Below are 25,566 nucleotides of genomic sequence, written 5' to 3'. Positions count from 1 at the left end.
CCTTCTGCCTTGGTACTATAGAGAGTTCCTTTATTAGACTGATTTTCTTGGTAAACAACCTCCCCATTTATTGTGTCTGACCCGACTCTCTGGTCTTATTAGAAATGAGCTTTGGGCAGTATATATGCTCCTTAAGGAAGGCAGAGACTTCACAGAGTGCTTCATACTGATCTAAATTAGGGGGACCAAGAGCTATTTTATAGTTACAGGGGCTTTTGCTTATTTTAAATCCAGGCTTGTGGTTTCCTTGGCAATATACTTCCATTAAAATTAGGAAGCTCTGATCTATTTGCATTCAGTATGTTTCATGTTTGTAACAACATGCAATGTTCTTTTCTTGTCAAAGTTTTTGTTGTTGTTGTTGTTCTCCTCTTATACTATTATCTTGCAGCTTACTGACAGCCACCTTGAGGTCATCTGAGAAATATGGTTGGAGGAAATGGAGCATCTTTTCAATTTATCTTTGCTGTATGGCTTAGTTCTTATATTTTGCTGATATATCTTAACGAAACTGTGTTTCTCTCAGCATTATATACTCTTAATTATTGGGGGGGGGGGAGAAGTTCTAGAAATAGTCAGCTTTTCTAAACTTTAGACACTTCAATCAGGTTAAATCTTTCAAGTCCTCCTCAGACAATAAAAGATAACTGATGCACTTCCTAAAAGTCATATGCCAGAAATCAAATACTTTCCTTCAACTCACATCTCATTGATGAGGATTAGCTCAACAGTCCTACCTAGATGCAAGAGGGAGTAGTTGGGATTGAGCAAGTTTGACTTAGCTGTTCAACTGTTTCTATAGGGCAATTCTATGTAATGGAGAGGGTGCAGAAATTGTTCTGTTGCAAAGCTAGTAGAAAATTTAACTTTAATTCTGAAAGCAATGGCAAGCATTTGGAAGGTGGCCATCCATTAATACCAAAAGCAGGGGCTGAAAATAAACTATGTCTGAAACATAATACACTATCTAGAAGCCTCAGGGCATGGAGGTCTCACCTTCTCAGTCTCACCACAGTTTTGAACATATGAGATAGTTTTTGTGAACCATCATTAATCATGGACACTATTGTGAATACTGTATTCCCAAATGAACGTTTCTGCTTTTCATAATAACCAAATGTGTTTTATATTACCAGAACCTCAAACAGTAGCATTTGAAGAAGATTCATGTTAAATTCTAACAGATAATGATTACATTTCTGCAAGTAAACCCAACTACATAAATTTTGTTGCAAAACTAAAAATACTTTTTTACTGAATGTTTCATTTTCCAAGTATTAAAATAGACTTTAAAATATAAATATTGATATCATTCAATTGTCAAGAAAGTATGCAATGCACAAAGATGTGAATGAGACAGGAATAGAATATTGGAAAATTTCTACAGTGTAGGGAAATGAAAATATATTTTAGTTTAAAAACTTATGCCAAATAAAAAAGTTAAATTGGAATAGAAATAAACCCAATTTATAGTGTAACAAAACCCATGAATTCCATATTTGTACTTGGCTTTTAAGTGTCTTTGTGTTTACTTTTTATTTAGTTTAGTGTATTATTTTGTTTATTTTGTATTGGGAAAAAAAACTAGATACTTCTTTTAAAAAATGAGGGTAGTACATTTGAACTTCTCATGGAAAACATTCTTCTTCTTAGATGACTATTCTTCTAGTTGATAAGGAATGTGGTCAAATACACATATGTAAAGATGGCTAAATATAATGCTTACCAAAATGGAAGCACTCTCTGTGTCACTGTGTTAAGTGCATTGTTTATACACAATTTCATTCAATCCTCATGCCAACTCTATGATACCATTATTATTGTCCTTAATTTATAGGTGAGAAAATCAAAATACAGAGAGGTTAAATAACTATGCCAAAGTTATATTGATAATAAGTAGCAGAGCTGAACTTTGAAACTTGGTATTTTTGATTAAATCCTATGACATAAAAATATGCCAGCTTAACTTAAACCCACTTCCAAAAAACTAGCAGTTAAGCTCTCTCATTCTTGTCTGCATAATAAAGCAGAAGCAATCCTTTTCTAATTGAAGCATATTAACAATACTTTGTAATGAACTCTGTGTAATAAGAAAAATACTTAAAATTACTTTTAGGAAAAGAACTGCTTTTAGTTTGTGAAATACTATAGTAGGACATTTTATTTTGAAAATAAATGCCCCAGTACATGGTCCAGAAGTTACCAAAAAAAAAAAAAAAAAAAAAAAAAAAAAGAAAAAGAAAAGAAAAGAAAAGAAAGAAAAGAAAAAAAAATTATGAAAGTCAATTGCTCTAATATGATAGAAAGAAAATTAATTGAGTTTTTAGAGAGTGAGCAGTTAGGGGTTCCTAGAATAATGAGGTAGGACAGATTCTAGGGAGGACACATAACTTCTCTTAATGTTGAGACCGAGGCCAAGAGCACATCTTTAAGAAATACCTAAGGTGAGACTCATCGAGTGATTTTTAAGACCAAAGGTGAGTAACATTCAATGTTTCATATTCTTGTATTGTTAAGCTATTCTCTGAAATACCTGACCCCTCTTCTCTGGCCCCAACCCTCAAATTTTGGAAAAATTTAGGAAAAGGGACTATAGTAATCTTTCATTTGAGGGAAAAAATGATAAACAATAATTACAATGACAACAATAGCTACCTAGTAATAATACAGTGTGTGCTAGGCATTTAATACCATTAAGAGAATTTTTTTTTTTTGAGTATATATTAAGTCTCATAGATAGTAAGTGGTACAGCCATTCAATGCATGGTTCCTGAGTTACTGTTTTTCCCTTGGTTACTCCAAGCTTTAGAATCAGTGTTAAGTAACATCAAGGTGTCACTTCACTTGAAAGATGTAAGTAAAAAGAATTTAACAAAGCTTTGCATTTAAACACAAGTTCCCTTGTGATCATGGGGATGGCAGAAGTGACACATACATTGGACTCAAGTCATTTTCAGATACATCAGGAAATTAGAATTCCATAACACTGGTCACTTTAGCTCATAGTTGAGGCATGGCCAAATAATACATGTTACATCCACAAATATGTAATTAATTACCTTAATTAATTACATTAATTTTTAAAAATGTATATAAGGCCTAGATTGTTGAAGACTTCAGTTATGCATTTATTAGTTTTATTCTACTATATCTTTAGACACAACTCCTTGGGAAATTTATGTGTCTATTCTTTTTGCCCACATTTATTAATATATAAATCTACCACAGATTAGGGACATCTTATCATACCCAAGTCATAAGATTCTGACATAGGTAATTAAGTACACTATGGAATTCTAGAGAAGAAAATATTTTTAAATATTGTGAAGTAGATTTAAGGTATCAAAAATTTCACAAAAATATGAGATGATAAAAATGTTCCGGTACACATGCCCCTTTGGATCACTACGTTTGTATCTTTAGGGTAAATACCCAATAGTGCAATTGCTGGGTCATAGGGCAGTTCTATTTTCAAGATTTTGAGGAACCTCCATGCTGTTTTCCAGAGTGGCTGCACCAGCTTACATTCCCACCAACAGTGTAGGAGGGTTCCCCTTTCTCCACATCCTCACCAGCATCTGTCATTTCCTGACTTGTTGATTTTAGCCATTCTGACTGGTGTGAGGTGATATCGCATTGTGGTTTTGATTTGTATTTCCCTGATGCCGAGTGATATGGAGCACTTTTTCATGTGTCTGTTGGCCATCTGGATGTCTTCTTTGCAGAAATGTCTGTTCATGTCCTCTGTCCATTTCTTGATTGGATTATTTGTTCTTTGGGTGTTGAGTTTGCTAAGTTCTTTATAGATTCTGGACACTAGTCCTTTATCTGATATGTCGTTTGCAAATATCTTCTCCCATTCTGTCAGTTGTCTTTTGATTTTGTTCACTGTTTCCTTTGCTGGGCAAAAGCTTTTGATCTTGATGAAATCCCAATAGTTCATTTTTGCCCTTGCTTCCCTTGCCTTTGGCGTTGTTCCTAGGAAGATGTTGCTGCGGCTGAGGTCAAAGAGGTTGCTGCCTGTGTTCTCCTCAAGGATTTTGATGGATTCCTTTTGCACATTGAGGTCCTTCATCCATTTTGAGTCTATTTTTGTGTGTGGTGTAAGGAAATGGTCCAATTTCATTTTTCTGCATGTGGCTGTCCAATTTTCCCAGCACCATTTTGAAGAGGCTGTCTTTTTTCCATTGGACATTCTTTCCTGCTTTGTCGAAGATGAGTTGACCATAGAGTTGAGGGTCTATTTCTGGGCTCTCTATTCTGTTCCATTGATCTATGTGTCTGTTTTTGTGCCAGTACCATGCTGTCTTGATGATGACAGCTTTGTAATAGAGCTTGAAGTCTAGAATTGTGATGCCACCAACGTTGGCTTTCTTTTTCAATATCCCTTTGGCTATTCCAGGTCTTTTCTGGTTCCATATAAATTTTAGAATTATTTGTTCCATTTCTTTGAAAAAGATGGATGGTACTTTGATAGGAATTGCATTAAATGTGTAGATTGCTTTAGGTAGCATAGACATTTTCACAATATTTATTCTTCCAATCCAGGAGCATGGAACATTTTTCCATTTCTTTGTGTCTTCCTCAATTTCTTTCATGAGTACTTTATAGTTTTCTGAGTATAGATTCTGTGTCTCTTTGGTTAGGTTTATTCCTAGGTATCTTATGGTTTTGGGTGCAATTGTAAATGGGATTGACTCCTTAATTTCCTTTTCTTCTGTCTTGCTGTTGGTGTAGAGAAATGCAACTGATTTCTGTGCATTGATTTTATATCCTGACACTTTACTGAATTCCTGTATAAGTTCTAGCAGAATGTTTATAGCAGCAATGTCCACAATAGCCAAACTATGGAAAGAACCTAGATGTCCATCAACAGATGAATGGATCAAGAAGATGTGGTATATATACACAATGGAATACTATGCAGCCATCAAAAGAAATGAAATCTTGCCATTTGCGACAACATGGATGGAACTAGAGCGTATCATGCTTAGCGAAATAAGTCAAGCAGAGAAAGACAACTATCATATGATCTCCCTGATATGAGGAAGTGGTGATGCAACATGGGTGCTTAAGTGGGTACGAGAAGAATAAATGAAAGAAGATGGATTGGGAGGGAGACAAACCATAAGTGACTCTTAATCTCACAAATCAAACTGAGGGTCGCTGGGGGGATGGGGTTTGGGAGATGGGGCTGGGATTATGGACATTGGGGAGGGTATGTGCTTTGGTGAGTGCTGTGAAGTGTGTAAACCTGGTGATTCACAGACCTGTACCCCTGGGGATAAAAATATATGTTTATAAAAAATAAAAAATTATATAGAAAAAAAATGTTCAGGTACATTTTGATATAATAACTATGCATTTTCTAAATTTTATTTATGATTAAAACTGTTAGGGGACGCCTGGGTGGCTCAGTTGGTTGGACAGCTGCCTTCGGCTCAGGTCATGATCCCAGCATCCTGGGATCGAGTCCCACATCGGGCTCCTTGCTCAGCAGGGAGCCTGCTTCTCCCTCTGCCTCTGCCTGCCATTCTGTCTGCCTGTGCTCGCTCTCTTCCCCTCTCTCTCTCTGATGAATAAATAAAAATTTAAAAAAAAAACTGTTAGGATTAATTAGTTTGGGATTGAAGAGTTCAGAAATAAAAAAGACCTATTTCCAAGTGAATGTGTGTGTGTACGTATATTTTTTATCTTAAATTTCCAAGATAAATACAAATTAAAAGCAAAAACAAACAAAAATGTCTGACATACGGGAAGCAAATAAGCTGCTGGAGAAGATTCACAGATTTTTCAAGTATACAAGTATATCATCTCCATATTTTCCTTCATGTAGAACTGCAGAATTTGTTTAAAATATAGCTAAAATATCTTCCATAGCATGACTTTATGAAGTAAAGTTTCCACTATAACCTTAATTTCAAATATGAAAGGATTAAAATTTTGACATGGTTCATCCATCATCTTTTAAAAAATTTAATATATCTTCAATGTAAATCTACATTTAAATTTTTATTTATAAAATAAATAAATAAGAGAGGAGAGAGAGAGAGAGCAAGCACAAGCAGGAGTAGGGACAGAGAAAGAGGGGCAAGCAGACTTCTTGCTGAGAAGCCCCATGTTGAAGCTTGATTTCAGGACCCTGGGATCATTAACCAAGTGGAAGGCATATGCACCAACTGAACCACCCAGGCACCCTAATTTAATTTAATATTGTTTAAATAGGCGCCCCTATTTAAAGTAAAGTTTAATAAAATAGTGTTGAGAAAACTGATATCCAAATGCAAAAGAATGAGACTGGATTCTTATCTGATACTATGAATAAAAATAAATTTAAAATGGATTAAAAACTGGGGCATGTGGGTGGCTCAGTAGGTAAGTGTCTGCCTTTGGCTCAGGCCATGATACCAGCATCCTAGGATCAAGCCCCACATCCAGCTCCTTGCTCAGCAGGAAGCCTGCTTCTTCCTCTCTCACTCCCCCTGCTTGTGTTCCCTCTCTCACTGTCTCTTTCTGTCAAATAAATAAAATCTTTTAAAAAAATAACTTAAGAACTTCAATGGAAGACCCTGAAACTATAAAAATCCTAGAAGAAAACACAGGAAAAAGCTCTTTGATATTGGCTATGGTAATGATTTTTTTGGGGGCTGAAACCTCGGGCAAAAGAAGAAAAAAAATACAAAAATGGCACTACATTAACATCAAAGAAAACCATCAACAAAGTAAAAATGCAACCTATGGACTGGAAGAAAATATCTATAAACCATACATCTGATAAGGGGTTAATATTCAAAATATATAAGAAACTCACTTGACTCAATAGCAAAAAGATAATCCAATTGAAAAATGGCCAAAGAGGGGCACCTGGGTGGCTCAGTGGTTTGTTAAAGCCTCTGCCTTTGGCTCAGGTCATGATCCCAGGGTCCTGGGATCAAGCCACATTGGGCTCTCTGTTCGGCAGGGAGCCTGCTTCCCACCCCCACCCCCACCCCCGCCTGCCTCTCTGACTACTTGTGATCTCTGTCAAATAAATAAAGAAAAAAAATCTTTAAAAAAAGAAATAAAAATGGCCAAAGGAATAGGCTTTTTCCAAAGAAGATATACAAATGGCCAGCAGATATATGACAAGAAGTTCAACATCAATAATCATCAGAAAAGCACATACTTCAACCACAATGAGATGTCACTTCATATAGTTAGGATAGCTATGAAAGAAAGAAAGAAAGAGGAAAAGAAAGAAGGAAGGAGAAAGAGAGAGAGAGAAAGGAAGGAAGGAAGGAAAAGAAATAGAAAAGAAAAAGAAAAGAAAGAAGAAAGAAAGAAAAAGGAAGAAAGAAGGATGGAAGAAGTAAAGGGGGGAGAGGGCGGGAGGGAGGAGAAAAAGACAGTGAATCTTGGAGGGGATGTGAAGAAAAGGCCCTGTACACTGTTGGTGGGAATGTAAATTGGTATAAGCTACTAACAGAACACAGTATGGAGTTCAAAAAACTAAAAATAGAATTACCAAATGATCCAGCAATCCTCCTTTCGGCTATATATGCAAAGGAAATGATATCAGTAACTTGAAGAGATATCTGCACTTCCATATTCACTGAAGCATTATTCACAGCACCCAGGATACAGAAACAATCTAAGTGTCCACCAATGAATGACCAGATAAAGAAACTACAGTATATATGAGTAACAGAATATTATTAAGCCTTAAACAAGAAGGAGATCCTGCTGCTTGTGAAAACATGGATGAACCCAGAAGATATTATGTTAAGTGAAATAAGCTACATGCAGAAGGAAAAAAAACCTGCATGATTTTCCTTATATGTGGAATCTAAAAAGTCAAATACATAGAAGCAGAGAGTAGAATGGTGGTTACCAGATTTGGGTAGGTGAAGGGTAATGAGGAGATGCTAGTTAAAGAGTATATAATTGAATTTATGTAGGACTAGAGTTATGTAATTTATGTAGTTTAGAGATCTAATATACAATACGATGAACATAGTTAAAAATACTGTACTAAGTACTGGAAATTTTGTTATGAGAATAGTTTTCAGGTGGTTTCACCATTAGAACAAATGGTAACTATGTGAAAATATGGATGCGTTAATTAGTTTGACTACAGTAGTCATTTCACTATGTATATATAAATTAAATCACATCTTGTACACTGTAGATACATAAAATTTTATAAGATATTTAAAAATAATATTTTTAAGATTATAAAATAAATAATAAGATCTATAATTTAAAAAATTTTAAAAAAGATTTTACTTATTTAAGAGAGAGCGTGCAAGAGAGAGTGAGCATGAGCAAGTGGGGGGCAGAGGAAGAGGGAGATGCAGGATCCCCACTGAGCAGGAAGCCTGCAAAGGGCTCAATCTCAGGGATCATGACTTGGGCTGAAGGCAGATGCTTAACCAAATGAGCCACAAAGGTGCCCCAAATAGTAAGATTTTAAAAATATTATTAAGTTGACAGAATATTTCCTGCAAGGTTTCAAGTAGACAATGACACATATAATGAAAGTCATAAGGAATGAACTCATAGAAGAAAACAGAAATGAAAAATGGAACCAAATACGATAATGAGAGAAGTGAAGCAATAATATACAGGAGAAAAGAAATAATGTAAACACATATGAATCCATCAAATTGCCAACTTAGTTTTATTAGACTCTGTCTTAAAAATGAAAAACACAGAAATACAGTATCTATTATTTTATTTATTTAATACTCTTGTTGTTGTTAGCTGTTAATGTATGGTCTATTATCATACAGCCTGGCAGATGCCAACAAAATTTTCTGAAGGGAGGTCTCCTATGCTATTGTTCTTGTCGTGAGAATCAGCAATTCATGGAATAAATTAGCTGTCTGAAAAACATTACACTAAACTGGCAGTCACAAAAGGTAGCCAGGTCAAGACATATCTAAAATAGAATTTCTACATCTGTGATAAGTTTAGTTTCATGTAGAAAGTCCTCTTCGCTTAGTCTCACATGTACAAATACAGAACTAATATTAAACTATAATTTCAGCTCTTGTCCATAATCTGGTCTTCACATGTAAATGATAATCATGTCTCCAGGAGGCTAAGAGTTTATCAATCTCAAAGCGCATTGTTATAGACAAGTATCTGAAAGGCTAAAAAACTAGAGAAACATAATTTACCTCATTTCTCACATAATTTTAGATTTAATTTAACTAAATTATTTGAATGAATAAAATAATGAACTTTGGACTCCCATTTCTGGGTAATCAAATTTTGCTTTTACATTTTGTTTTGAAGGCTTTAACTAATAAACCATTTAAATCAAATATTTGCTTAAAAGTAGGATTCTAGACTGTTAACACAAATTTATAACATCATGCTATATACTTTATAACTTACTCCCTTTTAAAAGCTAATAATGTTTGATTTAATGATACTAATATCCTATTGAGAAGATGTGTGAATAAAGAATTAAAAAGTAGAAAATGATCTCTGATGCTTTTTTGTTTCTGAATCATTTCTTTTTGTTTGAATTCTTCTCCCCATTATACAACACATTCCTTCAGAAATAGTAATTATTTAAAGGAGACAGGGTAAAAATAATCTAAACTACTTAATATTACATGGAGATATATGAGAATGTGTAATAAAGGTTAAGTCAGTTGTTTGTATTTAAGTCAGATTCTTAAATGCACACAAAGGATATGTTGCTATAGCTATCTTTTTTTCTCTCACTCAATGATATGTTTCAAGATCTATCCATATAGGTACAAGTACATGCATTTGTTTTCAACTGACTTATAAGTAATTGCATCATATTTATCATCCCTTTAGATGTCCATTTCCTTGCTTTTCAATGTTTTATTAAAAAATTTTTTATTTTACTTATTTGATAGAGAGAGATCACAAGTAGAGAGGCAGGCAGAGAGAGAGAGGGAAGCAGACTCCCTGCTGAGCAGAGAGCCCGATGCTGGCCTTGATCCCAGGACGCAGAGATCATGACCTGAGCCAAAGGTAGAGGCTTAACCCACTGAGCCTCCCAGGTGCCCCTGTTTTATTGTTTTTAAGAAGGCCAGCCAAAGTGTTATCAGATCATATCTCTGCGCTTCTCCAGGGCAGAAAACTAGAGATGGAAAACCAATTTAGTTGTTCTTGATGTCATACTATATTACTATCTGTCAACAGAGCCTAAATGATCAGTCTTTCACACTCTGGGCATAAGACATAAGCCATATATGATAATAGTCTTGTGCCTTAGATATATACTATTTATTTGGTATATACTATTGGTATATTATTTGGTATATACTATTTATATGGTATATACTATTTATTTATTAAAAACAAAGGTTACTATTTAAAATATATAGGAGGGGCACCTGAGTGGCTCAGTCAATTGGGTCTCTGACTCTTGGTTTTGGCTCCAGTTACAATCTCAGAGTTCTGAGACTGAGCCCCGCATTGGCCTCTGTGATGAGTCTGGAGCCTGCTCAAGATTCTCTCCTCTCTCTGCCCCTCTCCACTCTCTCTCTCTCTCTCTCAAAAAAAAAAAGTTACACACACACACACACACACACACACACACACACACATAGGAAATAGTATAATAATTATTATATATTATTAATTAATATTATATATTAGTCACAGGATTTTTTGATATTTTATATTGATATATGTTGACATTTTTGATAGCTGCATAATTCAAGAAGCCAGTATTTTCCAATCAATAGTACAAAATTGTGCATGGGTAAAAGATCCAATCAAAATATGAAAAAGAACAATGGATTTTAATTTAACAGGGTATAACAGGTTAATTGGTCATCAGGTTTCACATTCCATATTGCAACTAACCTTTAAGAATCTATTACTTACCAAGTTTTGGGCAATATCAAAGAAGAGTATTCCTAATTATCTAAAAGGGTTATTAAATATCACTATCATTTCTAAATATATATGTATGAGGCCGGAATTTCTTCAATTATTTCCACAGAATAATTATTGTACAGATTGAATACAGAAACACATGTAAGTATCCAGATGTCTTCATGAAGGCTGACAATAAATATATTTGCAAGAAAAGTGAAACTGCCAATCTTTTCATCATTTTTATGTTTTAATAAGCATAGATATTTTTCATAAAAATATGCTATTTTAAATTAATTATATTAATATGTAATGAATTTATCTTTTTGTTTTATGAGTTAAGTAATAAATATATTTAAACTTCCTTAGTTTTTATTTCTAATATGGTAAATACTGATAAATATATTCCACTTAAAAAGAAAGCCTTTTGCAGTCAACAATAACAGCACTCTTTTTAAGAGTGCAAAGACCAAAAAGTCTGAGAATCCCTCTGTAAAGTAAATCTGGAAAAAAATAAATTCACAATAAAAATTTGTGGGACAGTGTCATGTTTAGAAGCTGGGTCTTTTAGCTTTCAGTGCAAGCTTAATCCATAACATAGTGTTCCTTTCTTTTCATTCATAATTACAAAGTCCTTCTATTTTATTAGTTAACCATATTATCATATTGAATGGAGGCAAATGTGAAATTGTATCATTATATTTTTTATATTTTGAGAGTTTATTATATGTAATATTATTAATTGTTAATTATGATTGAAATTGAAGGTGTGAGAACTAGATTTAGTTGTACTACTACCTATTTGTGTGACCTTAGATATGTTACTTATCTTCTCTTGATTCACATTATTCTTGCCATATTTGAACAAGTTTATGAAGATTTCTTTTTAATTTTACATTATCACAAATAAAGTTACTTATGAAATTTAAAAAAATTTGTGGGAAGAAATAATCACAGTTGAATCATAAGATACTTTATATAGCAAAATTTTTAGCATCTACTATCGCAGGCCTTGAGGAAACAGAAGTAAAAGAGATCTACAGAGTCCATGCCCACAAGAAGCACATATTATGGTGAAGAGAATCATAAAAGAAACCTTTGGACACATAAATAAACATATTCAGTGTCAGCCCTCGTTAAGAATAAAAATAAATATGGAGATAAACAGTGAGTGGGAGACATAGTTGGGAGCTCACTTCATTTTGGTTTGTCCAGGAAGGCCTCTTGGATGCAGTCATAGTAAAGCTGCAGTCTGAATGCTGAGAAGCCAGACTTGTGAATGAGGGCAATGGGCAGAGGGAGAAGAGGGTTCTGGAAGAGGGACTAGAAGATGCAATTTTCTGGAGATGGTAGGAAATTTGGAAACAAAGGCCAATGTCACTGAGCTTTTAGCAAAGAATAGAGTCCACGTTTATCATTTTTACAACATTAGGCGGCAAGAGTTATTTTTCTGATTTCACAGATCAGACTAATGAATGGAACTTTTAAACCTTACCTGGTAACATACAGACAATTATTTGCAGAACTGAGCTTAGAAAACTGCATTCTAGACCGATCTAGTATAATGCCTCTCTTAAGAGAGGTCATCCTAAATGAGAAAAAGTGCTATTAAGGGTTGATGAGAGAAGCAGAGTAAATGTTCAGAGAAACTTAATAGTCTCTGCTTGCCCTAACCCTAATTACAAGCAAAATGCCTTTCACAGGTCTACAGCTGTGCTGGATATCATAGGGAGGTATAATGTCATTAGCAGCATTAAGTCATACATAGTGTTTAGAGAACCAGTAATACAAAAATGAAAGTCAGATTCATGACATTGGAGGTCAATAAAATAGGATTTCTATGTAAGAGAGATCAAGAAAAGATTTAGAATTGGCTTGCAGGTAACTGAGGTAGTTACACAGGGATTTTCCAGTTTTGTTTTTTATTTATTCTTTTTTTTAAAGGTTTTATTTATTTATTTGACAGAAAGCATGAGAGAGAGAGAGTGCACACACATGCAGGGGGAGTGGCAAAGGGAGGTGAGGAAGCAGGCTCCCCATTGAGCAGGGAGCCAGAGGTGGGGCTTGATCCCCAGGATCCTGAGACCATGACCCAAGCTGAAGGCAAACAACCAACTGACTGAGCCACCTAGGCACCAGTTTTATACTCATTCCTACAAAGTTAAGTGTGTCCTAGTTTTATAAAATTAAAGAGAAAATTTTATCAATTGCTACATTGGCAAATGATTATATGAATTATCAAAGGATTATGTCCATTTCAATGGATTTATGACCTAGTGACTGCTTGTTATTCACTTAACTATGAGTGGCAAACTGATATTTAACAGAAAAGCTAGAAAGCAAAAAAAATCTGAGAGCTAAGTAATTATTAGGAATGTTGCTAACTTTCAATCAATAAAAAATGGAGGCAAACTTTAAAATTCAGAAATAAATCATAAAAACATGAGGACATGTGAGTATTTGATTTATATTAAAATTGCTGGAACCCATCTATTGTGTATAACATAAGATATTAAGTTTTCATCTGAGTAAAAACAAAACACAAACAAAATAAGTACCCTGTCTGCCATTGTTTGATAGGTGCCACAAATATATTTTAAATGTGTAGCCTAAAGGTGAAACATTGGGGAATGAATAATACTTTTACCTTCTAAGTATTTCTTTAATTTCTTAATATATACAACCCCCTCAAACTGAAGGAAACCGATCTGATGATATTCAAATATGTAAAGTTCTCAAAGCCTTTTGTGTTTTTTTTCCCAAAGCATACTTCCTATTTATATATTCACTTTAATATTTCATCAATATCTCCGCTACTACACTATACTACAATATAAACTCCTTAAAGACAGTCACTGTGTGACTGTTTATTTCCTTTGGACTACAGTACATAGAAGGATTTCAATAATTCAAAATTTTTTGGTGCAATCAGTCAATGTGTTACTGCTGTTAAGTCTGTTTGTTAACATCGAACATCCTGCCACACCATGCCATCCTCTCTAACCTGTGTGAACCCTTTCCAATGCACCACAGAGCTCCCTAAATGATCTTTTTTTCGTAACTTTCAGGGAATTTTTTTTTTAACTAATTCATACCAATGGCATGTATGCCTAATATTGTGTCACATGTGCCATCGCTCTACTCCACCTCTATCCCACCCCTCACCACACATACAGATAGGTCTGTAGCCAGATGCCACTAATAATGAAAATTTTTTACAGTGACATTTTAAAAGAAACATTTTAGCACTCTAAACAGTAACACATATACATGACTGTCAGAAAGCTTGTATTTGAAACATTTTGACAGATGATATTTTTTTGATCAAGACAAACTGATAATTTGCTGGTCTACATGATATGCCTTATGTAGCACAAAGCTGAAACTCAACTATAAATGGTCCGAATTAACTGGGATATAGCATAAATATTCTGTAGCTCTAAAAAAATAAAGTGTGTAAGTATGAAACAACATCAAAATGAAGGAAATGCAGTCTGGTGCTGATTAGATGATTTCAAATGGAAATACTACTTTTGGGTGTGGTTATACAAACCAGTATTTGAAAAATCATTAGCAGATTTTACCTGCAATTGTCCACATGAATTTTTCTCACTGCCTTGGATGGGATAAAAAATTTCCAGTTATTGATTTCTATAACTTCTATGCAGCCAGTAAAATTCTCAACTAGTCCAGAAATCTGAGATGGAGGGAAAAAAAGGGAAGGGGGAAAGAAAAAGAAACTGTTTATATTATTTCCTCCAATATATTATTCTTTCTATAAACTGGTCAGAATGTGCAATCAGATTGCAGGGTTGATTTATTCAACATATTGGTAGAAAGTAATTCAATTCTTTTGATAAATATCATTCCAAAAATTAGTATCAAAGAATACTGCCTTAGTCAAAAGTTACTTGGAATCTAAAGATCTTATCATTTTATGAATCACTTTATTATGAATAAAGAAAAATTTACATTATTACTGTGAATTACATAGCTGGAACATGGGAGAAAATCTAATACCCTCATCCAGCACATAAATGGACATACTTTCCCGTCTTTTGACTCTTCCTTGCACTTTTTCTTTAAGACATTAGTTACCTTGCCTCACCCACAGCTATCAAAGCATCAAGAAAAATTTCTCTTTCTGTTGTCAAAGAAAGCATAGTAAATTAAGAATATGTGTGACTCCCCGCAGGCCTGATGGATTCTGCATCCCTTTGTGTTCAGGTGTGTGGCCTATCCTCCTTAGGAATAACTTGGGCAGAAACTAACAACTAGAAAGATAGCCAAAGGGCCAAAAGCAAAAAAAGAAAATAAGGACACTTGAAAGCATTCATTCTAATGAACAAATAAAATCTCTTAAAGATATACATATGACTTCTCATTTTATTCACTGTGAACATACTATACTATTCAATTAAGTATATGTCTATATAAGTTTACATTTATGTGAAAAGGAGAAATTAATAAAAATCAAAAGGGACACAGCTCAGAGTTGAGTAGTTAGATATAAGCATTTATTTTGGATTCTGTCTTCTGTTATGTTCTGGATAATGTTAAAAATTTCAAGCTAAGATAGACCAAATTAGGAACATGATAACCACTGAATTTATACACTGAAAATTAAGTTGTCTACCTTGATTTTTGAATTAAAAATAAACACTATTTGCATTTTCAAGGATTGGCTTCTCATTGAGTGTTAATATTACGATGGATGGAAGGAAGAAAGTCTTTGTCTTATTTATAAATTAGAAAATTAAAAATTTTTTAGGGTGGGTGAATTCATCTTATTTCATCTTTTAACTTAGAGTCTTAGTTTAAAACATTTAAACATTTAAATGTATCTTTCTGATAAAGGTGCAAATGTACTACAAAATCTCTCAACAAGTAACCCTCTGTCAAGTGTCAAAAATGACCGAACTAGAAAACAAAACAGTATTTCAAACAGCAAGTTTACAAAGAAGTCAGTTCATTCCAAGAAAAACAGAAATATTTGGCTCTTGCATGTTGCAAAAGGGAAAATATTGATTTGTAATTGTTATCTTAAAGTTTTTATGGATTTATTAATCTTTTTGTTTTTCTAATTTAATTTGTATTTTTATCACAGTTATACATGGATCTAGTCTTTAAATTTTTTAAAAATTTTAAGCTTATTTATTTATTTAAGATTTTATTTATTTATTTGACAGAGATCACAAGTAGGCAGAGAGGCAGGCAGAGAGAGAAGCAGAGAAAGAAGGAAGCAGGCTCCCTGAGGAGCAGAGAGCCTGACGCAGGACTCGATCTCAGGACCCCGAGATCATGACCTCGAGATCATGACCTGAGCTGGAGGCAGAGGCCCAACCCTCTGAACCACCCAGGCACCCTAGTTTTTAAATTTTAAGATAAAGTTTGTATATACCTCTCCTGAAACATCATAAATTTGTGAATGAATATATACATTTCTTCTGTATTAACAGATTCACAACTTCGCAGTTCTTTCACACATTAACTTCAGGTACTCTTGTTCAGGATGAGATAATTAATTCCCAAATTCTCATGTATGTCTTTCTCACTTTGAATACAGAAATTTCATTTTGCAAAAAGTAAGTCAAACTTGTATCAAGCAACACTAAATCTGAATAGTAAACTCTAATCACATGATTTTAGATAATTTCCAGTGTTGGGAAATTTTTTCCCCTTGAATTTGATTAGTTTATAGTAATCTGGTTGATTAGGTTTCTGAGGCAGGATTTTTAAAAGTAAAAGACACAATACATACAATTGATATGACAAGTTACAATGTAACCATATATAACAGACTCATTAAGGATGAGAAATCATGAAAAATTACCTATATAGTATCATAGAAATGGTATTGTTGCATGTTATCTCCTTTTCAATGAGAAAAATTTTATACTCCCATTACTCCTCAGATTTCTCATATTTGGTTCTTATTTTTGTTCAAGACAAATAAGGAAATATTGAACGTCCCCATTACTTCTAAATAATTCAAAATGGCTACCACACAGCTTGAAGAATTTATAGTAGTGAAAAGTAATGATAACAGAGTTCTCATTTTTTACTTCAAATTTGTCTCAAAGTTATAAACATATCTTCAATATATCTCATTTTTTTCTACCTCTATATAAACAGAAGAATATTTAATTCTATCTCTGGCATTTGATGGCCTTTACTCTCATTCCTTTTCTTTCTTCCAAATTTTTATTTAAATTCTTGTTAGTTAACATACAGTGTAATACTGGTTTCAGCAGATTTTAGTGATTCATCACTTACATATAAAACACCCAGTAATCATCACAACAAGTGCCCTCTTTAATGTCCATTATCCATTTAGCCCATCCCCTGCCCATCTCCCTCCATCAACCTTCAGTTTGTTCTCTATAGTTAAGTTTCTTATGGTTTGCTTCCCTCTTTTTTTTTCCCCTTTCCCTGTTTCATCTGTTTTGTTTCTTAAATTCCACATGAGTGAAATCACCGTATTCGTTTTTCTCTGACTTATTTCTCTTAGAATTAATACAGTCTAGCTGCATACATGCTTCGATGGCTATGTGAGCTCTTTCTTTCTTTCTTTCTTTCTTTCTTTTTTTTTCTTTTCTTTAAGATTTTATTTATTTAGGGACACCTGGGTGGCTCAGTTGGTTGGACAACTGCCTTCGGCCCAGGTCATGATCCCAGAGTCCTGGGATCGAGTCCCACATCTGGCTCCCAGCTCCATGGGGAGTCTGCTTCTCCCGCTGACCTTCTCCTCGCTCATGCTCTCTCTCACTGTCTCTCTCTCAAATAAATAAATAAAAATCTAAAAAAAAAAGACTTTATTTATTTGACAGAGATCACAAGTAGGCAGAGAGAGAGGCAGGCAGAGAAAGAGGGGGGAAGCAGGCTCTCCGCTGAGCAGAGAGTCCGATGCAGGGCTCGATCCTGGGATGCTGGGATCATTACTGGAGCCAAAGGCAGAGACTTAACTCACTGAGCCACCCAGGCATATGTGGGCTCTTTTTATAAGTTGCCTATTGTTGATTATGCTGCCATAAACATTTGGGGTGCATGTGCCTCTTTGAATCAGCATTTTTGTATCCCTTGGGTTAGTGCAAATAGTTTTATTGCTGGATCTAGGGTAGTTCTATTTTTAACTTTTGGGGAACCTCCATACTGTTCTCCAGGGTGGCTGCAACAGTTTGCATTCCCACCAACAGTGCAAGAGGGTTCTACTTTCTCTACATCTTCACCAACATCTGTTGTTTCCTGACTTGTTAAATTTCAGCCATTCTGACTGGTGTGAGGTGGTATCTCATTGTGCTTTGATTTGTATTTCCCTGATAATGAATGATGCTAAGAGTCTTTTCATGTGACTGTTAGCCATCTGGATGTCTTTGGAAAAATGTCTATTCATGTCACCTGCCCATTTCTTAACTGGACTATTTGTTTTTTGGGGTACTGGGTTTGATAAATTAGAAATTCTGGATACTAACCCTTTATCAGATGTCATTTACAAATATCTTCTCCAATTCTATAGGATGCCTTTTAGTTTTGTTGACTGTTTCCTTTGGTGTGCAGAAGCTTTTTATCTTGAAGTAGTCCAGATAGTTTATTTTTGCTTTTATTTCCCTTGCCTCTAGAGACTTGTCTAGTAAGAAGCTGCTTCCATACCTTGGCTATTGTAAATAATGCTGCAATAAACATACAGGTGAACATATCTTTTCAAATTAATAATTTTGTTTCCTTTGGGTAAATGCCCAGAAAGAGAATTACTGGACCATATGACATCCTTATTTTTAATTTTTTTGAGGAACTTCCATGCTGTTTTCCACAGTGGCTGTACCAATTTACATTCCCAACAATAGTGCACAGAGGTTCCTTTTTCTTCACAGTCTTGTTTCTTGTGTTTTTGATATTAGCCATTCTGAATAGTATTATGTGATATCTCATTGAGGTTTATATTTGCATTTCCCTAATAATATTGAGCATATTTTCATGTACCTGTTGGTCATCTGTGATAATGAGCATATTTTCACGTACCTGTTGGCCATCTGTATGTCTTCTTTAGAAAATATCTATTCAGATCTTCTGCCCATTTTCTAATTGGATCATTGGTGGTTTTTTGTTTTTGTTTTATTTTGGTGTTGAGATGTATAAGTTCTTTATATATTTTGAGTATTAACTTTTTATTGGATATATCATTTCTCCAAGTCTTCTCCCATTCAGTAGGTTCCCTTTTTGTTGATGGTTTCCTTTACTGTGCAAAAGCTTTCTTTTTTGGTGTATTCCCAATAGTTTGTTTTTTGCTTTTATTTCCTTTGCCTCAAGAGACGTATCTAGAAAAATGTTACTAAGATAGATGTCCAAGTGTTTACTGCCTATTTTTTATAGAAATTTTATGGTTTCAGATCTCACATACAGGTTTTTAACCCATTTTGAGTTTCCTTTCCTGTATGATAAAAGAAAGTGGTCCAGTTTCATTCTTTGGCATATAGCTGTCCAGTTTTCCCAGCATTGCTAATTGAAGAAACTGTCTTTTTTCATTATATGTCCTTGCCTCTTTTGTCAAAGATCAACTGACCATATAAGCATGGGTTTATATCTGGGCCATCTATCCTTTTCCATCAATCTATCTTTGTGCCCATGCCATACCATTTTTATTCGTAGAGCTTTGTAGTATATCTTGAAATCTGAGACTGTGATACCTCCAGTTTTGTTCCTTTTTTCTCAAGTTTTCCCCTGGCTATTCAGGGTCTTCATGGCTTCATTCAAATTTTAGAATTATTTGTTGTAGTTCAGTGAAAAATAAAAGTAATATTGATATTTTCTATATTTTGAAAAGAATTGCCTTGAGTCTATAGACTGCTTTGGGTAGTATGGACATTTTAACAATATTAATTCTTCTAATCCAGAAGCATAATATATTGTTAAATTTGTTTATTTTTAATTCCTTTCATTAAATTTTTATAGTTTTCAGAGTACAAGTCTTTCTTCTCCTTGGTTAAATTTCTTCTTAGATATTTTATCCTTTTTGGTGTCACTGTAAATGGGACTGTATTCTTAACTTCTCTTTCTGCTACTTCATTATTAGTATATTTTGTTTGTTACGCAAACTTTTAAAATTGAATGTCAGTATTGCTTCCTTTTCATTGACTTAGTGTTTGTGCTCTTATCATCCCCAAACTCTTTGCCAGAAATATAAATCCCTGCTCAATAATTCAAATACTATGAATACTTATTAATTGGATTTCTCTTTTAATTTGAATTTTCAGAATCTCTTCACTGTCACATTTGAAAATTACTATATTGCCGTTCTGTACTGAATCCACTCTTACCTGGTTTTCATGTTATTCAGACTTGATTCACTCCTTTTTTTTTTGGTATATTAATTGATACTATAATCAAATTTCATCAGTGTCTGCTTCAAGTGGACAGAAGCAACTGGAAGCTCTAAAGCAAAATAGGGCTGATAAAATGAAGTCCTATCCTTGATAATAACTAAAAAAGTAGAAAGGGGGTGAAGATACTGTGGTAATTTTGGATGAATTACATGTGGGGCATAGAGGAGAAAGGAGGGAAATAAAGAAGTAGGAAATTCAAAGCTACTGATATTCGTTAAATTACTACAAAGTATTTACTGGTTTCTCAAAAATCATTCCAAAGCTGAGAACTTTGAAAAATAATTAGTTAAAAAAAGATGGAAATTGTTAAGAAGTACCTATTTTGAGAACCATATAATTGAACTTAGATGTTACATTCAATGCTTCAAATGTTTAGCTGTTATTAGGATAGACACAAATTAGATGACAATTGTGTACTGTATGTAATGGCAGCTGATACAGGAGTCTAAATATCCTAAATGTCAGACTTTAGCAACATAATGACAAAACTGCTACATAAAAATAGGAATCTTTTAGTCTACAAATTTGGTAGCACCTCTACTTATTGTAATATAGTCATTAAATTATGTACACTTCATAAAGGTTATGGGATTTATGTGGATATAGTCTCTCTGTTCAAGGAAAGAGAAATCTGGTTAACTTTTCAGATGAGAATAAAATGTATATATTGACTCAGCAAATATTTATAGAGTACATACTGTGTAGTGAGCACAGGGTCACCATCTATGTTTATACAAATTTTGCTCTGTCAAAAAACCTAGTTTATAGAGTGCAGTAGAGCCTGATATTTAATCAACATTTTCTTCCCTCCAAGCTATCTTTCCAGAAATATCTGCCTTAAAAAAAAAAAAATCTGTCCAATTCAAACAAAATCACCATGGAGTCTAGCAACTGTGTGGCTAGGCACTGTCAAAATATAATGTCAGTAAAAAGTCTGATAAAATTCAATAAAACATGGGAAGAGGACAACAAAGTTTGATTTCTGATAATGATATGAATAACTGGTTGCAGATCAATCCTCTTATGAAAACAACTAAATAGAGTAGAATTTACATAAAAATCAGTCAGCGAACAGTAAAGAGCAACTAAGGTAGCAAGGACTTGAAAAGCCAATGTCTGAGAGAGATGGGAAGGCAAAAATGTTAGACTTGACATTCAGCATTCCATTTTGTCTTGAAGTACTTGTAAATTTACAAGTGGCAGATTAGACTTGGAGAAGGTGAGCAGGGGCTTCTATAAATCTCTTTGGGCTAAGAGCAAAATACTGAAAATCAAAAGCAAACAATCATTCTTAGAACACTGAACACGTGTTTCTAAACTCTACAGGGTTTTAGTGCTGCCTAGAATTTAACTGGGTGGACATTTTCATCAGTGGTGTTGGTTGCCATTTCTTCAGAAACCAGCAGAGACTGTCCCTGTATAATGGTATTAGGAAAACGTGAGAACAATTTCAATGGTTTTTAATCCAGTTTATTCTTTCTGTCAACAAGGCCAGACATGCTCTGTCCCAAACACTAGAATCTCTATGGTATGTATTCTATTCCTAAGTATTCACACATGCCACTTTAATATAGCTATCTGTATACTGAGGGATTTCCCAGGGATTTTTTCTTTTTTACTACAACAGCTTTACTGAGATATAATTCACATATCATAAAATTTACCCATTTAGAGAGTAGAATTCCATGGTTTTAGTATATTCTGAACTGTTCAACCATCACAACAACCAATTTTAGAATACATTTATCACTCAAAAAAGAAACACCTATTCATTAGCACTCTCCATTCTTTCTCCAATAGCAGGCAAAAACTAATCTACTTTCTATCTACAGATTCGCTTATTAAAGACATTTCTTAAAAATAGGAACATATAATATGTGGTCTTTGTGATTGGCTTCTTTCATTTAGCATAATGTTTTTAAGATTCTTCCATGTTGTACTATGTATCAGTATTTCATCCCTTTCATTGCTGAATGATGTTCCATGGTTTGGATAGATCATGTTTTGTTTATCCATCTATCAGTTAATGGCCTTTTGGACTGTTTCGATTTTGGGGGGGGGGCTATTATGAATACTTGTTGGTTTTAGGTGAATACATGTTTTATTTCTCGTGGTTATAGACTAATCCTATGGAATTTCCCTGTGCGTGTGATTATTTAAGTGTTTCCTACTATATATAGCTGCTTTAGTATAAATCCTGGGGAAGGAACTAGTAGCCAGGAGCTAATTTCCATGCTGGAAATAATGCATCAAAATTACTCTTAGGGTGCCTGGGTGGCTCAGTCGGTGAAGCATCTGCCTTCGGTTCAGGTTTTGATCTCATCATATTGGGATCAAGACCCATGTCGGTCTTCCTGCTCAGCAGGGAGTCTGCTTCTTCCTCTCCCTCTGCAGTTCCCCCTGCTTGTTCTCTCTTTTTCTCTCTGTCAAATAAATAAATAAAATCTTTAAAATGAAAAAAGATTACTCACAACTGAAAACAATCTAAATGTCCATCTAGAAGAGTCTGCTCAAGTAAACTGTTTTACCACCCCTGGTTTGTGAAAAGGAAGTAGGAATATCTCCATATACTACTAGGGAATGTGCAGTGCATGCTGTGGTATCTACCCGTATCTCCCTTTAGGACTGGAGGATTTCTCTCCTCTTTCCACTACTTCGGGTACTGCTGCTGGCAGACAAACTTTGCCTTTCAGCACTCCGGGAATTACTTTAGTCCAGGGTTACAGCCTCATCCAAGTTTTCTTTTTTCCTGTGGCAGTTTGCAACCAATGACTGGTCAACAAGGGGCTTTAACAGCCCAGACACTTCACAGTTCAGCTCCAACTTGACAGGGGTTTTGCAACAGCCTATACTGAGACTGCATCTCATTCCAACACCTCCTCCTGCCCAATCCTACCTCCTTCTATTCCCTTCTCTTCCATAGTGCCCCAATAGCACTCTCTAAATGACTTGCTCATTAACTACCATCTCAAAGTGTGCTTTCTAGAGACTATGCCTTGCAATTCAGTGATCACCAGATACTACATAGAAAAAGTAGAGTGAAGAAAGTATATACTATGCTGTTATTTAATAATGGAAAAATATGAATTTATATATTTGTGTGTTATTTGTTTATATTTAACAATAAATAAACCATAAAATATAAAGAGGAGAAAATGAATAGGGCAGAGGTGATGGTAATGGAAACTAGATTTCATAAATATATCTTTAGCTGTGGATTTGAATTTGAAACCATGTAAATATATTTTATAATTATAAAATAAAATAAAGATTTAAATAGCAATTGTTAAAACTCAGGAGTAAAATGAAATAAATGATCCACTATGTGTATTCCTATTTGGCCACATAAAAACACATAAAATAACTACTCAGATGACTTTAAAACACAGTACTTTGAATATATATCTTTAGTGAATCTTAAGGACAGAAAGAACCAAAAGTATTAAACTGTTTTCAGTAATATAAGTTGAGGGTAGTGATGCAAAATTATTTTATTAGATGTGTGTCAGTTGCAGGATATATTAAAAGTACATTATGACAGTATTATGCATGTTTGGAGGGAGATGAACTAAGAACCATATACTACAGTTGCCAATTTTGATTGCAAGTATAATTATTAGCTCAGGAGGTTTTTCTTTTCATTACAACAAAAATAATCTTAGTTTGACTAGTAAAAAGCTGGGAAAAGCAACAATTCAGTAGCAAAGAGCAACTCTATATTCCATTTATGATCTCTAAATACTGTTTTACACCAAAAGAAGTCTAGATCCCTTGGATAAATGCCTAATTATTCATCTAGGAAAATATAAGAAACCATGGAAACTCTACACTACAAATAATTTAGTGTCTTTAACAAAATTTTGCTCGAAAAATAAAATTGAAAGAGGAAGATTTTATATATAAAGTGACATTTGAGAGGCATATTAACCAATCTCAATATATGGATGCTATTTGGTTTAATTTATTTATTTTCATTTAAACAAGCTACATTTTAAAGAAGGTTATAAAACAGTAAAATGTGAAAACTAATGATACATGGTAGAAAATAATTATTACTTTTTAAAGGTGATAATGCAATTATGGTTATCATTTTGAAGATTATTTAGCTTACAGAAATACAGACAGAAATATTTACAAACAGCTCAGTTGGCTTCATGTCTGACTTTGTCTTGGGTCATGATCTCAAAGTTCTAGGATCAATTCCCACACCAGGCTCCCTGCTCAGCAGGGTGTCTGCTTCTCCCCCTCCTCCCTGCTCATGGTCTCTTTCTCTCTCTCAAATAAGTAAATATTTTATTTAAAAAAAAAAAAAAGAAAAAAGAAGAGTCATCTAAAAAATAAATGTTCTCATGTCTGAGATAAGTTTCCAAAACATCTTTAAAACAGAGGGAGGAGTACATATTTAGTAGTTAGATGAAATACGGCTCTGTCTTTTTTTTTTTTTTTTAAGATTTTTTGTTTATTTATTTGGCAGAGAGAGATCACAGTAGACAGAGAGGCAGGCAGAGAGAGAGAGGGAAGCAGGCTCCCTGCTGAGCAGAGAGCCCAATGCGGGACTCGATCCCAGGACCCTGAGATCATGACCTGAGCTGAAGGCAGCGGCCTAACCCACTGAGCCACCCAGGCGCCCCAGCTGTGTCTTTTTATTTAAAGAAATAGTCAGTGAATTCATCACATTCTTTTTCTACTTTTAGATATATTTGAAGTTTTATTAAAAAAACAAAAAAACAGAGGAAGCAAGATGGCAGAGGAATATGAGACTGAAATATCATTAGGTCCCAGGAGTTCAGCTAGATAGTTATCAAACCATTCGAACACCTACAAACTTAAGAAGAGATAGAAGAGCAGAGGAGCAGCAATTCTAGAATAGAAAATCAACAACTTTCTGGAAGGTAGGACGTCAGGAGAAGTGAATCTGAAGTGACAAGAAGATAGATCGTGGGGGGAAGGGTCAGCTCCCGGCAAGAGGTGGGGCAGCGGAGCACAAAATCTTTAAGAAGTCTGATCCAATGAGGTGCATCACTCCAGAGGCAAAGTGAGGGTAGAGTCTTGAGACAGTGTGGTCTCAGGACCTGGAGGGGTCACCGAAAGACCAGGGATGTCTGAGTGTGGCAGAGCTGCCAGGTATCAGAGCAGGGAAGCCAACTACAGTGATGGAGACAAGGAGTGAGGTCTCAGCTCAGACTTACCTTAAAACCATGATCCAAGGCACATTGGGCCACTGCTCTTTGAACAGGGACCCCACAAGTGGCAGATCTGGGGACGCTCACATTGCCCCTCTGGGAGGAGCGGTGCAGGAGTGTGTGGCAGGAATCTGCTGGATTTGGAGGCTCCAAGT

General features: G+C 34.5%; 1 protein-coding gene across 1 annotated transcript in view; it reads right to left on the bottom strand.

Moving 5' to 3' along the window:
* EYS (eyes shut homolog) overlaps window positions 1–25,566 on the bottom strand; it is a 1,640,601-nt gene that overhangs the window by 508,794 nt on the left and 1,106,241 nt on the right. The window contains 2 exon segments of the mRNA XM_059401541.1: window positions 14,433–14,532; window positions 14,760–14,766. Coding sequence (XP_059257524.1) covers window positions 14,433–14,532; window positions 14,760–14,766 — 107 coding nt within the window.

The sequence above is a fragment of the Mustela nigripes genome, chromosome 5 (assembly GCF_022355385.1).
Source record: "Mustela nigripes isolate SB6536 chromosome 5, MUSNIG.SB6536, whole genome shotgun sequence".
Lineage (NCBI taxonomy): Eukaryota > Metazoa > Chordata > Mammalia > Carnivora > Mustelidae > Mustela > Mustela nigripes.
This window is presented reverse-complemented; position numbering and strand designations above follow the sequence as displayed.